This window comes from Diadema setosum, chromosome 19 (assembly GCF_964275005.1).
Source record: "Diadema setosum chromosome 19, eeDiaSeto1, whole genome shotgun sequence".
NCBI classification, from domain to species: domain Eukaryota; kingdom Metazoa; phylum Echinodermata; class Echinoidea; order Diadematoida; family Diadematidae; genus Diadema; species Diadema setosum.
Window position 1 is genome coordinate 20,739,979 of NC_092703.1, and position 17,794 is coordinate 20,757,772.

Here is a 17,794-nt window from a genome sequence, read left to right on the forward strand (position 1 = left end):
AAGCTGCTCATATTTTTTTTTCTCTGTACAGTGATATCAGGCACATATGCAAATTAGGTGAGGTGAAGATGTGCCCTTACCAGTGACCCATTCTACATTCACACACATTTCCTACTAAATTTGCTTGGTAGAAATCAATTCAAAGTAAAGAAATTACACCCTTTGTGTCACATTGATCAGGCATTGTAACAATTTAGCAATAAAGATTTTCTAAAGGGGGAATCATAGATGCTATATTGACAAAGCAAATTAACTCGAACCCACTTGGACAAGTTTGATGCAATGACATCTCTTTTGCATCTAATTTGCATATTGTCACTGGGGTGACAAGACCTCGTAACTGATAAATGTCAAATGTTCAGGAGAGAGAGAAAAAAAAATGGGCAAAAAAAAAAAGCACTATATCAAATGGGATAGACTTACTTTAACATGCCATGATGGCTTCATTTTGGGGGGTAAGACTGTTAGGATTTGGACAGAATATCACTTAACTGATTATGTGACCATTAATCCAAAAATAAAATGTAATTTTCACCAAAATTTTAGATATAAGGTCTTGTCACCCCAGCGACGATATGTAATCGTGACCGGTATCGCTGTTACCAGATGCAGACCACACTGCAAGATACAATCTTTCTGATTTTTTTTTTTTTCAAACAGATTTTTATGACTTTTGCATTGTTTTGACAGTGCGATTTTGTTCTGTTTGTTTAAGTCAACTTGAGCAGGGGCCAACGTTCCTGTTATTTAAAAAAACAAAACAAACAAACTAAAAGGACAGACAGGAGGTTACAGGCTATACATGCTCAGAAAATTGAAGATATCAAACGGATAACAATTTTGAGAAAATAACAAAAACCGCCTTTATTGCCCATTGATAGTAAATTGCAACATACAGCACAATATGATGATGTCTACAGCAGTATTACGTCATCTACATAGAGCAAAAACTTACATTTAGCAAAACTATGTGATATGAAAAGAAGGGAAACAATTGTTACACAAGCTGAAACATACACCGAAGTAGACTTTCATGATTGTGATATATGTAGTATAAGAGCTTCTCTGGCCATAATAATGATAATACTAAAGGCAAACAAGGCCTCTATCATGGCCCAAGAAGAATATAATATATACATTTGTTATATACATGACTTATACTACATATATGCATTAAATGTGATATATTGAACATTTTTCAAATCACTGCTCCCAAAGGTAAACAGGACCTTTTAAGACGTTGACACTGCGTACTCGACTAGTGAGTTAATTCATTACATTTTGGTGAATACAAAGAGTAGTTGACAATTCAACATTGCTGACTTATCCAGTTGTACTGGGCTTCACACACAAAATGCAGAGGAAGTTTCAATTAATTTAGGCTCAAAATGGCATGTTGGCAAACAAGCTGTGTTCCTTGAGACCTGCTTGATGTGTAACATGACTCTTTTTTTTTTGTCATACACAGATGAAAAGTAGAAAAATATTTCAGAAATAATCAAACATGTCTCGGTGACTTCCTGTCTAGAACAGTCTCCTGGTGTATTAAGCATTATACTGTCCAACCTCAGGTGTTAGCCTTGTTTAGAACCCATGCTGTTGCTGGATGAACAAGATATGCTCAAGCATGGCATTTTTAAGCAAGTTTTATTGGGCTGCGTTTAGGGCATTTTTTTTTTTATTTACTATTCACTATTTGAATTTACATGATATTTTTGAGATATCTTAATACAGGAAATGTGAAAATGGAATGGAATATGAGTGAAAATATATCTTCATCTTGATCTTTGTTCCTAATAAAAACAGTATCAGTATTTTGGTTTGTATGAATACACGTGGTATCATAGTGGTCGACATTTACAATCTAAATTTCTCATTTCCGTGATTGTAATTTCAGTAAAGTTATGTCATTGTAATTTCAGTAAAGTTATGTGTGAAATGCACAAAGAGAATTGTTTGCCAGTCCATATCTGGATAATAGATTTATCAGGAAAAGGGATGGCCAGATATCTATCTATATAAGGTTAGACTGCAGATAGCCTTAAAACAAACAGACAAACCAAAGTAAATGACAGAGATTATGAAAGTTATGGAATTGAAGAGCTACACACATCCTTGTGTAGCAGTGACAAAAATTACAGTTGCACATATCTGTGTAAGATTAGATGATGATATAATAACCGCTGAACTCCAATTAACCTGAACAAAAAATTTGCTGAGTCATTTTTGTTTTCCTTTTGCATTGGAAGTCAAACAAAATTTTTTGTTTGCTTCGAATAAAGTAAGAGTTGTGAAAACAGCAAGATTTTTTTTTCTTTTGAAGGGAAGGAGGTGCATAATTTCTAAAGCATCAAACAATCACATGACTTTATGATATCGTTATACACAAACTAGAATCGTGAGTTGACGAGATGATTACCTGTTCCACAGGTTATGTATACATTTGCAACCATTGTTACTATGACTAAATGTTCAGAAATTTCCAAAACTTTTTTCCAGAACTTTTTTCAATATGTCTGATTTTTATAAAACATCTATAATTGTGTTGAGCAGATTTTACTTACAGTCAAATAAAAAATGGTGAGGCTCTTCCCTACAAGTTCATTTCAAGAAACTCTCTGCATTTTTGTCGGCCCACTTCACAAACATATGTATATCAGCAATCACAACCTTCATCAGTGTTTGCACATCGGCAAAGGCTGTGTGAGACTCTTTTGGGAAAGCACCCAGCTTGCGGTGATGAATATCGGGTAATCCGTAGCTACGTTGGTCATTGCATTGGATATTTGGATTGACCCGACGGACTGTATCAAAGTGTCTGAATGCTGGCAAAGTATCCACACTTAACACATCAGGGTCCAGGTGCAGTGACAGGCCTTCCAGTTCCCTGCGGAGCACGAGGAAGTCAAACTTGTCACCATTGTGGGCCACCAAGCACACAGGTTTCTCCTGCCTGCTGAGGAGGGCATTCACTGCATCCACGGCGTGCTTCTCGAACACCATCTTCTTACTCCTGCACAAATCTTCATTGCACAGTCCAGTCATATTGCTGGCGTCTTCTGTGATCTCCTTGTTAGGATCGAAGCAGAGATTCAAACTGTCCACGATCCGTGGTAGTCTGAGGCTCTGGGGCTCAACGCGTTCGCCATTTCCGGTGTGGACCACGCGTGAGTGTGCCGACAGCAGGTCTTCACGATGTACGACGGCAATGCTCAACTCCGTAATCTTCGCTTCTGCCAGCCCTGTAGTCTCAAGATCCAGGAAAGCAAAGCTTCTGATGTTTTCTCTCTCCACACTGACTACTTCTGTCATTCTGCAAGAAAGACACAATATACAGTAATTTAGGATGAGTTCTTGATATGTTGCAAAACTTCTGGCATAAAATTGTTCAATTCTTAATTAGCCTTTTGACTCCCTAGTATCTCTTCGAAGGACGGCACCAGGTGGCCAGAGAGAGGGGCGCAGCAGGTAAAGAAACTCGTCTGTATGTTCATACACATAGCCAAGCGCGCCGGAACACTTTTGGTTTTGGGGGGAGGGGGGCACATTATGTAATGGTGTGAAATCCTCGGTGAGGGAGCGAAGCTTGACCGAGCAGGGGGAGGGTGTGGGATGGGGATACCCCCTCCCACGGTAGGGACTTATTTTTAAAACAGAGTACAAATGTCACGTTTATAGAGCATTTAAAAGCAAATTTCTAGGAAATTAAACATAGTGAAATAAAATAAGTGCGAAGGACTATGATTATAACATACGGGGGGTACATTTATGTGATGGTGTGTGATCCTCGGCGAGGAAATGAAGCTAGACCGAGCGGGGGGAGGGTGTGGGAGGGGGAAAACTCCCTCCCACAGTAGGGACTTTTTGTAAAAACAGTACAGAAGTCATGTTTATAGAGCATTTAAAAGCAAATTTCTAGGAAATCAAACATAGTGAAAAAAATTAGTGTGAAGGACTATGATTTCAACATACGGGGTACATTTATTTGACGGTGTGCAACCCTCGGCGAGGGAGCGAAGCGACCGAGCAAGGAGAGGGTGTGGGAGGGGATATCATGGTAGGGACTTCTTGTAAAAACAGAGTATAAAAGTCGTGTTTACAGAGCATTTTAATTCAAATTTCTAGGGAATTAAAAGTAGTAAAAAAAAAATCACTGCGAAGGACTATGATCGTAACTTATGAAAACTGTTAATTGTACTATATGTATGGGCAGAGTGAGCGAGCCACTTTCACTTTGCCATTCGTCTGAAATGTATTAAAAGCTTAAACGTGATCGCATTGTTTGAGCAGTAAAGATTATTCTTATATTGCAAAAAAGCATAGAAGAAAGACAAAATGCAAGGTTTACTAAAAGTATGTTTCAGGGGGCACACTCGAGGACACGAGGCTACCATCTATACATTAATAAGTATATGAAGAGTTTGTTCGCAAAATCCGACAAGTCCATTTTTGAAGATTTTGAAGTACGGTCTCTGTCATAAAGTACAAAATAATACCTTTAAAATGATATATTGGTCACTACATATAAAGGTACATTTTTGAAGTTATGGTCAAAAGAAGCAAAAATTTTGTTATTCTCTTCATTTTTCTTGACCTTTAATCGTAAATATCTCCATTTGGCAAATATGGACTTATCGGTTTTTGCCGACAAACTCTCAGATATTAGTGTATAGATATTATAATGTATATGAATAATGTATTATGATTTTCGCCCAGTTCTGAAATTGACAACTTTTAGACAAGAAAAGTGCCTTTATTGTTCATTTTGGTCTTTAAATAATTGATTAATTATTTGTTACAAATTCTATTGGGGGGGGGGGGGGGGGCAAGTGCCCCAAGCCCCCCGCTTCTGGCGTCCTTGCACGTAGCAAGGTGTTCTTGACAGGTGTTTGAGCTGTGAATAAAGACTTAGATACCATACTCGGTTTTCCACTTGCTATGACAGGTGATATTTTTGACACATATTTGTTTTAATATATATATATATATATATATATATATATATATATATATATATATATATATATATCTCGAATAGAGCCCCTAGAATAAACTCCTTTTCCTGAAAAATCGAGAGCTCGCATGCTGTACCGTTAATTGACTACCTGACTGAGGGGGGGGGGGGGGGAGGGCGTGTACTTTGGGAAGCATTCTTGAATGTTTCGCACTGAACACATCAACAAACTTTTTATAATATTATGACTAAATAGGCCAACCAGGATTTCATGGACATTTATTGTTGCTGTCCGATGGATGCGCTGGCAAGCACCATTTATTAGGATGACATATGCATGATTGATCACGACAGCACAGATCCTTATCTCATGAATTGAAAAACCAACATAAAAACGTCCAGGGGTTTGTACAAATAACCTTTTTCTGCTTATGCACAAAGTGGAACTATGATCTGGCCTTATATTCCAAGCGAATGAACGTGTCACATAAAATGATGTAATGATGCCAATGACACAATCAGTCGCTCACTGAATTGTATGCGTATTTCAATCCGAAATAAACGGAACTAGACTCTACTATTTTCTACTTAAATGTCTGTATGATTTGTGCGATGTTTTCAGAAAGTAAATTTGAACAGTGAGCGGTATTTTCCTGTAACGCAACGCCGACTTTAGAAGAAGCACACATATCAATCTTGTCGTCATTGTTGTAAATACCAAGCCATTCTTTATCTCTCAAACTGATACACATTTCTGGGGGTAACGTCTCGAGACCAGAATTTTCTATACTGCTCCAAAACTATGATTATATTCGACCAGTTTCCAACGCAGTTTAAATTTTAACCAACAGTCAAATAATTCAAACATTTTGAAGACATCTATTCTATGACCTCTTGTGCTCATTGAACTTGCGTTGTAACAATAACTGCCTGATAGCTATAGACGCTATAGTTAGTACCCTGACATAACACCTCAATGCGTTTGTATCCAGTGGGGGAAAAATGGAAAGAAGGAATCAGTAATTATTACAATACGCTGTGTCACTCAAATATTGACAAATTTCCCAAACGGAGACCCAACGCATAGTTGTTCATACTACAAGAATAAGATGAAAATGAGATTCTAATCCTATACGATTGTATATACCCACGTGTACAAAGTAGGTATTATAGTTACTAGATTTATAGATTTTCCCTCCCAAATTCTTCAGATTTTATTGCCTTCGATTTCATGAATAGGTGTTCAAGTTCAACGATTTCCGTCGACACTCAACTCTTATGGTCTATTTTCATTCTTTAAGCATTCATTTTACTTTCATATCATTCCTTTTATAGATTGTGTTCATGTGATTTAGAAAGAAACATTAATTTTAATGACGCGAAGTTGTCATTCAAACTCGCGCAATATTAGTGTGATAGGCGTAAATTCAATTTCGTCATAAATGCCAATTTCAGTTTCATTTATAGGCACACACCTACGCATTTGAGCGTTCGAATTCAATCAACATGAATGAATTATTTTATTCTATTGTTACAGCAATTCTCCATGTCAAATTGTCCTGTTTCACGTTTTTTCCCTTATTTCATTATTTTCTTTTTTCATTTCAAAGTTTCATTCAAAGAGTATAATATTTCAGTCGCTCATATATTTCTTGTCTTTTTATTTAGGTGATACGAATATCCTCTCGGATCACCTGTTTCTGTACTGATTCTTTTTTCTTCTTTATTTCTTTCTTTATTCATTTTGTTGTATATAACTCCCTATAACAGCATGTTTTGTGGATTCGATATTTACAAAATAGTCATTTTTTTAAATTCTTTCTTTCTTTATTTATTTATTTACATTTCTATTTTAGACACTGCCCCTTTAGTGGATTTTGGACCCTCCCCATGTCCACATTATAAGTTGCCACAGTCGACCCAGCAGTTGTATGAGACCCGTGTTGTTGGTGGGGTTTTTTTTCCTATCTCGAGTATTGACAATCAAAATAGTTACAGATACTCATACGGATGGCAGTCAGTTAATGCTTCAGCCTCCGAGCTCTTCGAGATATTCGAGATATACGTACCCTACTCGAGTCCGCGAGGATGACGGTTTGTCAGTGGAATGAGAAATGTAATTTAAGGAAAAGGTCCTTTTTAAGTTATATTAAGATTACATGATATATTTAAACAGATGAGGAGCTACAAAGAGCGTAAGCAATAACGAAAACACTACCTGTAAATGCTTGCCTATTCGTTCATCCAAACCCTTCATTGGGCGGTGATGGTGCAAATTTGAATGCGTCGCACGTGCATTTGTAATTTGTTTACTCAGTATGCGATTCTGTGAGAAAATCTAGAAATTAGATTGTTGAGTGTCGACCTCGGTGATTTGTTCAAATGCGCTCTTCTTGAATGATCACACCGTTAAATCGAATACAACTCTGACGAAATTGGGCTGGAAAACCAATGAAGGCCTAGAGCATATAGCTCGAGAAAACACCCTTGTAAAGTTAAGTAGACTATAGAAGTCACATCAGAATATCTTCATAAGCTCTTAAAAAAAACCAACCAACCAACCAAACAAACAAACAAACAAACGAATGTCAGATACTTACGTTGGATTTTATCTTGTAAATCTCCTTTAGACGAGCCAAAATTTGCGTTTTAGTCTCGGCGCTTCGATTGAGATACTCAAAGTTCGTGTATGAATGGTGACGACAGTATGCCCATACCTACGTATACCGCGCTGCGTTTTCCCGCCAACTGATTGGCATGTGGCCAACAGACGTATTTATATTATGTTATAACAGTGTGCCCATTCATGCTTTGAAACATTCCGATTCCCGGGGAATCCCCGCACACAATTATGATTATAATGATAAACAAAACGTTGGTATTATATTCTGAATCACGTGATCATTACGTGATAACATGGCTTCGCACACTTGCATGACGGAGAGTAAGGCGTCTCCGCACGCTCTCACCGTCCTGACCTAATCGGTCCTGATTATTATTACAAGTTTCTCATGTCCGTGGACGGCAACGCTTCGCCCACGTTAGCGCCCACAATCACTAACAAGGCGAATCCTCACAAACTTCGTCAGCGCTTGTTGTGTGACATTACGGAGCTTTAGATTTACGACGCGGACGTTTGAGATGATGATTGCGTTGGACGTTCTCCTTTCTCCCTGCTTCGTGCTAAATATAGGTTTTTCCATCCATTTTCGCACTTTTGTCATTCAATTTCAAAGATTTATTATTCAATTTCGTCCCGAGAAGCAGGTGGAACGCAAATCCTAACTTCAATTTCGTCAATTGTCATTGTAATTCGTTTTTCGTCAAACATTTTCGAAGACATAGCATTCAGAATCGTCAATTGTCATTCAAATTCGTCCCTCCCGCTGACGGATCGCAGAATGTGAAGATCAAATTCGTCTTTGTTCACACAATTTCATGAATTTTTCATTCAAATTAGTCAGATGTTGTCGATTCTTTATTTTGATGGTGAACCAACTTTAAGCCGACATATAAATTATTTTTACTTTCTCTCGTAAACTGTATCGTTACACATTATTCCCTAACCATTTTCTTTAACAATACACACGAAAAACAAGACTGCCAACGAAAATGATTGAAGGATAAACGACAGTCAAAAGTCATAACCCAGGACAGTATGTCAGTGTCACATTTTGAATTTTAACTCGTAATGTTCAGGCTTTCGCATCATAATGCATGAAGCAAAGTTTAAATTTTGTACCCTGGAAAGCAGCAAACATAATTATGTTATCCATTCTTTGACATTAAACAGGCGATAATTCTACACTTAAATTTTGTCTTTAATCATGTTTGCCTAGAAATCGTTTGTCAGTGTTTTCGTTTGCGAGACGGTATACGTCTGTTTGTATCAGTGTGTACTCGGATTGCTTTTGTGTGTGTCTGTATCTGTGGTTCTGTGTATGTGTGTGTGTGGGGGGGGGGGCACTTGTGTGTATGCTAACTCTTGAATGTAAAATGTGAACGGTTACAGAAAAAAAAAACAATACATTAATGACTGGAAAATCACACAGGGTAGAGATATGAGACGAATACGAATGAAAATTTAACGAAAATGATTGACAAAAGACGAAATCGATCCTACTGTTTTGAGTGCTGCGAGTGAGACTGACGAATTTGAACTGTAAATGACGAAAATATATGCCAAATGACTAAATTGAATGGACTTTATTTGAAAATGAACGACGAAAGACGAATTTGAAAGTCAGATTGGCCTACTCCCGACATTCCGCGACGAAATTGAAGTAAAAATTTGTGAAATTGAATGAAAAAAGTGTGAAAATGAATGGGAAAACCTATTGTACAGTGTACCTTGAGATTACGTGAGGAAGTAACCTACTAAAAATAAAAAGGCGCCTCCATATATTATGGTCGGTGCATCAAGTACTTAGGTGGCTCTCTGCGTGGTTAATTGAGCGGATGTGTAACAGCCCAGGTATAGGTAGTGAAAACTCGAGACGACGCGAGCTATCACTGATAAGCGATATTGCGCATGCTTAGAACAGGAGAACAGGTTTTTGTGTTTGTTGGTTTTCCTCTGACCGTCTCGTCGCAAAAATCTAAAGCTCCCTATTTCAGACGACGGCGACGACAGTAGAAGACTTAATTCTTCTGTATGACATCAGTGCACCGGGTAGTCTTGGTTTCCAATAAGAAAGTGATGGTTATCAGTTTGAATCGGATATCTTGAAATACTAATTTCTATATAAACTTCATGAAAACGTTTCTGTCACATGCGCGCTTGCTGTATAGGTGGCATGCACTTATCAATAAAGTGGACCAGCTCGTGCCTTATCGCTCTTTATGCCGCCGCCATCACGATGTGTCGATGGAGGCTTGTTTTCTGGTTGTCCGTCCGTCCGTCCTTCGATCCGCCCGCAATCGATCTGATTATGTATGTGTGAGTGGATGAAGCCAGCTGTGCCTATCAATATTTGGGTGCACACCCCAAGTGTGTCCCTGCCAGCTGCAGCCTCTACTTTAATGGCGAAGACTTGTTTAATATAGCTTTGAGTAGAAGTGTACCTACGTGATCTATCAAGATCGAAAAAAATATAGAAATATGAGAGTGAACATTGACCCCGCCTCTTAAACAAATTGATTTATAGGAACAGTTATAGAGTAATTCGTAATTGATAATAATAATGATGATGATGATAATGATCAGATCGTATGAAACGCATAATACCATTTAAGATCCACCATACCATAAGTCTGTAAGTGTGTAGAAAACAAAAATCATAGAAAAATAATGTATATAAGAGAGAGAAAAAATGTGTGTATATATATATATATATATATATATATATATATATATACACACATCGTATATATATATATATATATATATATATATTATATAAATATATATATAACTTAACAATTCTCAAAAGATAAGTTTCAATACAGATTTTTGAATTTATCAAAATCTGAATTACATTTATTCTAATTAGAGGTGTTGTTATATACCACAGTAAAAAAAAAAAAAAAAAATCAATGTTCGTGACTGCATACTGGCAGCGTCACTGCCTGCGTCACTGCCTGCGTCACTGCCTTATATACGGCAGTCTGACTCTGTTGACTCTTTCTTGACTCCAGCTTCATTCTCACCTCACCCCGATTATCAACGATGCACGATCATGATTTAAAATAATAGATCACGTTTGACAGCAAATATGCGATTTTGCAGCCTTCAAAAATTTTTCTTGGTCATTTCCAAGTAACGATATTTCCTCGTATAGTCAAAATGGCAGCTCTCCCTTATAGGTTTCACATCTATAAATTCTCCTTGTAGGCACTCTTGGTCATAATATATATATATATATATATATATATATATATATATATATATATACTGTATATATGATGTGTATATATATATTATACATATTATGCACGAAAGATGTAACCCTTAAACGGCCGGGGGTGGGGGTGGGGGTCGATCCCCTCGACTTTTTTTACGATTATTCCGCCGCGCGAATTTTTTTGATCGCGCCGCTCGCTGACTTTTTATTTCAAGTGTTGCACATCTTTATATGACACCATTTTCGCGAAAATCGGGCATACTGTTACGACGCTGCGTGAACTTTTTATACATACTTGTCAGACCGAAAGTGGCTCAAAGACGTGATTTTGTGTACAAAGTCAATGCAAACGGAGTTTTCTTACCTTATTCAAAAAGATATGACTATTTTCACGTTCATTGGCTGAAAGCAATTAATTTTAGCATAATTATGCTTGAAATAGGTTCTGTCATAAATTTTGCGAAATAAATGATAAAACAAAAGTTCGAAAAACAAAGAAATACATCCTAAGAAATTTATAAAAATACACAATACATAAATTGATTTTGATATCATTTTTTTTCAAGTACATTGTTAGGAATGCTGTAAAGAATGTTATCACCAAAAATTAGAATTCTAGGAGCTGTATTTTCTGATTTAGAGCAAAATGTATGGATTTATGCATATATTAACATGATTAATTAATTCAATGAAAATTTCAATTTCTTTTTTTTTATATATATAGTTTGGTAGTTTACGTCACAGGTATATTTGCTGATTGACATGGCAATTGCGCGATCGACGGCCGAGATTTTTTTTTTTTTTTTTTTTTTTGGGGGGGGGGGGGAGGGTGGGGGGGGGGGGGGATTAATTCAACTCTTCCCCGGCCACAAAACAGCCCCAAAACCCGGCCTGGTTAGGGTTAAAACGAAAAGAACAGACAGAAGGTAACAGGCAATACATGCTGAGAAAACAAGATATTAATTGGATAACAATTTTGAGAAATTAATGAAAAGTACCTTTATTGCCCATTAATAGTAAATTCATTACAAAATAATGATGCCTACAGCAGTATGAAGACGTCTAGAAAGAGCGGAATCGTACTTTAAACAAAATTTGTTCGGTTATATTAAACGACATTGTGATGTCAAAAGAGAATTGCCGGTCCCTATATAAGACTTCATTTTAACGGAAGTCAACTGTATAAGCACTTCTTTGACCATAATTATGATAATACAGACAGGGCCTCTATCATGTCCCAAAAAGAATATATATATTTATATATATCAAGATGCCACATCTACATGTAAATATAATTATTTCATTGTCCAGATTACAGTTTTGTAATATATCATATGATTATAATATATCATAGTATATACTTTTCATTCCCTGAAAACAGTCCTACAATACAAATGGTCTGTTGTTGTAGTAAGCTTTCTAACCATTTTTAATGGTCTATATACGAAAGCCGTCATAGAGTACAAAAGTGTCTAGTCTACAGTTGTTTTACAACGAGTAATGCAATATGAGACATAATAGGATATTCCTTCCACATCAACATGCTGCTTGTTTCAGTATCATAACGAGTAAAGCAAGGTTGAGGATGGTTTTCGTGATATCCTGCTTTAATGCAAACTGGAAAGAACGTAATGTTCAATTCCAACACTGGAACTCGTTTGGTATATGTGCCCAGAGCTGTCAGGTCTATGTGGTTGTACAGGAGGCTACCTGAAACAACCAAGCAAGCAAGCAAGCAAGCAACCAAACAAACAAACAAACATAGATGCCCTTCAGAGTGCGACATTTTTTAACCACTCGCCCGGTCGAGCAAGCAGTTTTTTAAGTTGTTGCAGAACACTCGCCGGAACATGGATTTACTTGTCCAGAAAGAAAGTCCAAAAATATAAGAAAAAGATTAACAAAAATTATCTTGTAAGTCAAGGGCTTAATGAAACACAATTATTGGAATAATCAGCGCATGTATGTTGATACACATGCTTGGTTGGATTAAGTGTTCGTGTTGGTGTTCATAAAAAAGTGGCTTTGAAATCTTTTTGCTAGCCCAATTCGGGCAAGCATTTTTTTCTCATTGTTCCAAACACTTGCCCGATATTGATTTTTCACTTGCCCCGGGTATTCGGGCAAGCACTTCTGTGACACCTTGCCCTTTCACGTCCTTACAAAGGGATATAATGCAATCCTCTCGACGTAGGAATTCTTTCTGACAACTGAGATACATGTAACGTACAACTATTTCCCTAACGGCTGTTGGAATCTCCCTGGTTTTGATCAGGGAATGTCAGCAGCCCTGTGTGCCAGATGTAGGGGACTGCTGAAAGTCTTTCTGTACGTATCCTATAAAAATTGTATATAGATTTCAAGCTATCTTGTACTGAGTAAGCATGGTGCACTTTAATAGTCAGATGTTTAGCTGATATGCTAAGAGTGATCCTTATTATGTACACTAAATCATGCAAATGTTTCTGTTAGTGATGTCAGAAAGTTGGGCAAGTGGCACCAATACTGAAACGAGATGTTCCGAAACAAATTTTAGACATTGATACTGCGTAGGCCCTACTTGGGTAGTGAGTAAATTCATCACTCTTGGTGAGTACAAAGAGTGGTTGACATTTCAACATTGCAGACCTATCAAGTTGTACTGGGTTTCACACACAAAATACAAAGGAATTTTTCAGGTATATTTAGGCTCAAAATGACAGTAGTATGGTATTTCGATTTACATGATATTGTGCAGGTATTTTAATACAGGAAATATGCAAATGAAATGGAATGTGAGCGAAAATAAGAGTACTCCTTTCTCTTGAGCTTTGTTTCTTTAAACTTTGTTTTCTTCTTCACATCAGACTGGACCCCATGGAAGACCAGCTTAGGATAGCTGAATATGGGCTATCCAGCCATCTTCTCAGATGAAAATGAACAAACAAACAAACAAACAAACAAACAAACAAACTGTCGTTATTTTGGTTTGTATGAAATCGCATTGTATCATAATGGTCTACATTTATAATCCAAATTTTTCATTTCCATGTTGCTTTGTAATTTCAGTAAGGTTTTGTGTGAAAAACACAGACAATTGTTTGCCAGTCCACATCTGTTTTTTTTTTTTCTTTTGCATCGAAGTCGTACGATAAATTAAGTTTTTTGGCATCGAATAGAGTAAGAGTTGTGAAAACAGCAAGAATTACAATTTCTTGAAGAGAAGAAGAAGGGTCATTCTTTCTAAAGTATCAAACAAACACATGCTTTTATAATTATTATACACATCGGTGTATCGCCAATACCTAGGTGCCGTGCACAGAGCAGCATTTCAGATGCATTATGGGGTAACTCAGGGGACAAACTTGCCCCGGATTCGCTACTTATGCACTCAGGTTCCGTTCTGCCTTTATCCAGGGGTACTTTTGTTGAAGATTTCTTCGCTTTCCATCATGTGACCAGCACATTGAAGCCTTGCAGTAATTAACCGTGACTCTAGTAACCGCGAATCAGTAAAACAATCAAAACATTCAACTTATTAGAGCCGAATTATAGCCAAGAAAAAAGGAGTAACAACGAAAAAAACAGACATATCTCCATTGAATCGAATGATGGGAACTCCGACGCACGCGAGACAACCGAAAGTGACAATGGCACGAGAAATCCCGCAGTGCATCTGTTTAAGAGGGCTCTTCAGCATGCGCAGTTTTCTTCGCATTGATGATACTAAGAATTGTGAGTTGACATGATCATTACCTCTTCCACAGTTTATATACATGTTTGTGACCATTATTACTATGACTAAACGTCACAAACTTCAGAAATTTCCGAAACTTTCCAGAACTTTTTTTTTTTTTAAATATCTCTGATTTTTACAAAACTTCTACCATCGTGTTCACCAGATTTTATTCTAAGTCAAAATGAAACATGGCACGACTTTCCCTATAAGTTCATTCCAAGAAACACTTGGCCTTCTCATCAGCCCACTCTACGAACATCTGTGCATCGGCTACCACCACCCTCATCAGCGTTTGCACATCGGCAAAGGCTGTGTGAGACTCCTCCGGGAAAGCACCCAGCTTGCGCTGATAAATATTAGTTAATTTGCATGATATGTACTTGCGGTTAACAGACGGATTGTCATTGAATTGGACATCTTCAGGGCACCGTGTGTGACGAACTTTACCAAAGTGTCTGAATGCCGGTACAGTATCCACGCTTAGGATGTCACGGTCCAGCGTGCGCGCTGGTGGCAACTCTTGCAGTTCCTCGCGGAGCACGCGGAAGTCAAAACTGTTACCGTTGTGGGCCACCAAGCACACAGGTTTCTCCTGCCTGCTGAGGAGGGCATTCACTGCATCCACGGCGTGCTTCTCGAACACCATCTTCTTACTCCTGCGCAAATCTTCATTGTACAGTCCGGTCACGTAGCTGGCATATGCATCGATCTCCTTGTTAGGATCGAAGCAGAGATTCAAACTGTCCACGATCCTTGGTAGTTTGAGGCTCTGGGGCTCAACGCGTTCGCCATTTCCGGTGTGGACCACGCGTGAGTGTGCCATCAGCAGGTCTTCACGATGTACGACGGCAATGCTCAACTCCGTAATCTTCGCTTCTGCCAGCCCTGTGGTCTCAAGGTCCAGAAAAGCGTAACTTCTGATTTTTCTTTTCGCCTTGCTGTCTACGCCAGCCATTCTGCAAGGAGGAACACAATATACAGGACTAATTTCATTGATATTGTATAATCTATAATTATTGCCAAACTTCGGGCACAAAATTGTCCAATTATTAATAGCGTGGTATTTCCTAAAAGGAAGCCACCACCTGGCCAGAGAGAAGGACCTTCCACAAAAGTCTGTCCCCAAAACTCAGACTAAACACAGCCAGTGGACACAGCTTGTCTTTATCTTTTTACACATAGCATTGTGTTCTTGTCTGGTATGTGAGCTGTAAATTAAGACTTAGTTACCGTCCTCTACTCTACCTGCTGATAGCTCATGTTTGTTGGCGACACATTTGTTGTTGTTATTGTTGGTGGGTTTTTTATGGTTTAATAGAGTTCTTCACACATATAAAACATGGTTACAGTAACATTTAAAGCACAACTTTTGAAAAAAAAAATTATCTCCCAAGATTGAGCAGGATTATGAATAGGTACCAATGTAAAAAAATCCTAAGTGATATTTTCATTCCTACACATACAAATATATATATATATATATATATATATATATATATATATATATATGTAAATAGAAACAAAACACCGGGGATAAGTTGCTTGCTTGTGTGTGTGTGCAAGGATTTGCATCTTGCTCGTCTCTGTAAGTGTGAATACTCCCAGAGAGATACGTGATAATGAGATCATGCATCAATAAATTGTGCTTTTGTCAACATCATCGAATCGTCCAAGTTGGGACAAATTGTGCATCGTGAATATCAATGGGATATTTTGTTATCTAGCAACGCTACTTCTGTACCACAAACGTGCAAGTCGAAACACCTCAAACGTTAGCTAGTATAGGTTTTCCCCGCCCAATTTCATCAGATTTGCATTCGAGTTAATGAAAAGGAGTTCAAATTCAAGCGATTTTGGTCACTGCTCTCCTCTCACGGTTCATTTTGATTCTTTGAGTATTCAATTTCATTTCACGTCATACCCGTTAGATTTTATTTCATTCAATTCAGAGAGAAATGCATTCAATTGAACGACTGAAAGTTGGCATTCAATATCGCGCCAGCTGGATAGACGTTCAAATTCGTGCCAAATACCAGTTTCAATTTCATTTATAGGAACACAACTTCGCACTTTGAACGTTCGAATTCAATCAACATACACAACTTTTATACGGGCCTTTTTTTTTCACTGTCATACGATTGGATGATACAATTTCATTTTCATTTCAAGGTCTCATTTAATTATCTCATTATTAATTAATTGTGTTGGATGTATTTCTTTCCTGTCGACCTTTCTGTCACTTTCGATAATCCTATATCAGTATGGATGTAACATTTAGGAAATAGCCATATTCCACAATATCTTAGGGGTCCTATACTTCCAAATCTATTTTCATCCATTTTGATTTCATTCCTTAGTTCCCCGTGTCCATATCATAAGTTGCCGCAATCGGATCATCTGTAGATAGGCCTATTTCACCAAAGGGTTATATCGCCAGTTTTGCTGGCTGTCAAGGTCATGCTTCATCCACTAATTCTGTCCATATTCGAGATGTTCACGCATGCTCGTGTATGAATAAAGTGTAAATATATGTGTTTGAAAGTGGGGTTATACGAGTTACTAGCTGGTAATGAGTCAAAAATCACATTTCAAGGTATATACGTTTGCATATTCAAACAGCTGAGTTACTACAAACAATAAAAGCAACAACGAAAAAGACTGCCCATACTTTGGAATTGTTTGCCTTATCGTGAATTTGAATTCCTTACGTTCTCCACGGCGGTGCTGATGCGAATTTGAATGCGTTGCACTTGCATTTTTAAACTGAATGCCCTTTTTACACCCTTGTGTGAGAAACTCATGAAATCGCTTGCTGATGAAATTAAAATGAATGAACTAGTTACCTTTTTGAATGTCGATCTCAGTGATCATTCAAATTCACTCGAACTTGAATGACCGCATCGTTTTAAATCTAATGCAAATCTGATGAAATTGCGCGGGAAAACCTATATAAGAATAAAATCTGTGCATGTCTTTTCGGCTCACCATGAGTGAGTCCACCAAAGAAAACTACCACTCTAGTCTGACATTACGTGGTGCGTTTGCGAGATCCATGAGGGTGAGAATGCCTAGAAAACTCAGCAGCTCGTGACTGATTTGCCAAAAATGTTATAAGAAGTCATGAGGTGTATGGATTCCAGATTTAATTAAAACAAGAACTTATTTAAACTTATTTAATATAAACTTGTGTCCATGGTTAGGTTCACGTTGAAAGGAAAAAAAAAAATGAAGTGAAGCAAATGTAATTACATGTAGTAGAAGTTTGATAAATTTGCGCAA

General features: G+C 37.5%; 2 protein-coding genes across 2 annotated transcripts in view; one reads left to right on the forward strand and one right to left on the reverse strand.

Annotated features, from left to right (window-relative positions):
* The window catches only part of LOC140242238 (protein GDAP2 homolog), a 67,395-nt gene that overhangs the window by 27,551 nt on the left and 22,050 nt on the right, over positions 1-17,794 (forward strand). The gene's annotated exons all lie outside the window — the stretch shown is intronic.
* LOC140242845 (three prime repair exonuclease 2-like) lies at positions 2,602-3,312 on the reverse strand. The gene has a single exon (XM_072322596.1). It carries the CDS (start codon positions 3,310-3,312, stop codon positions 2,602-2,604), a length of 711 nt encoding a protein of 236 aa, XP_072178697.1.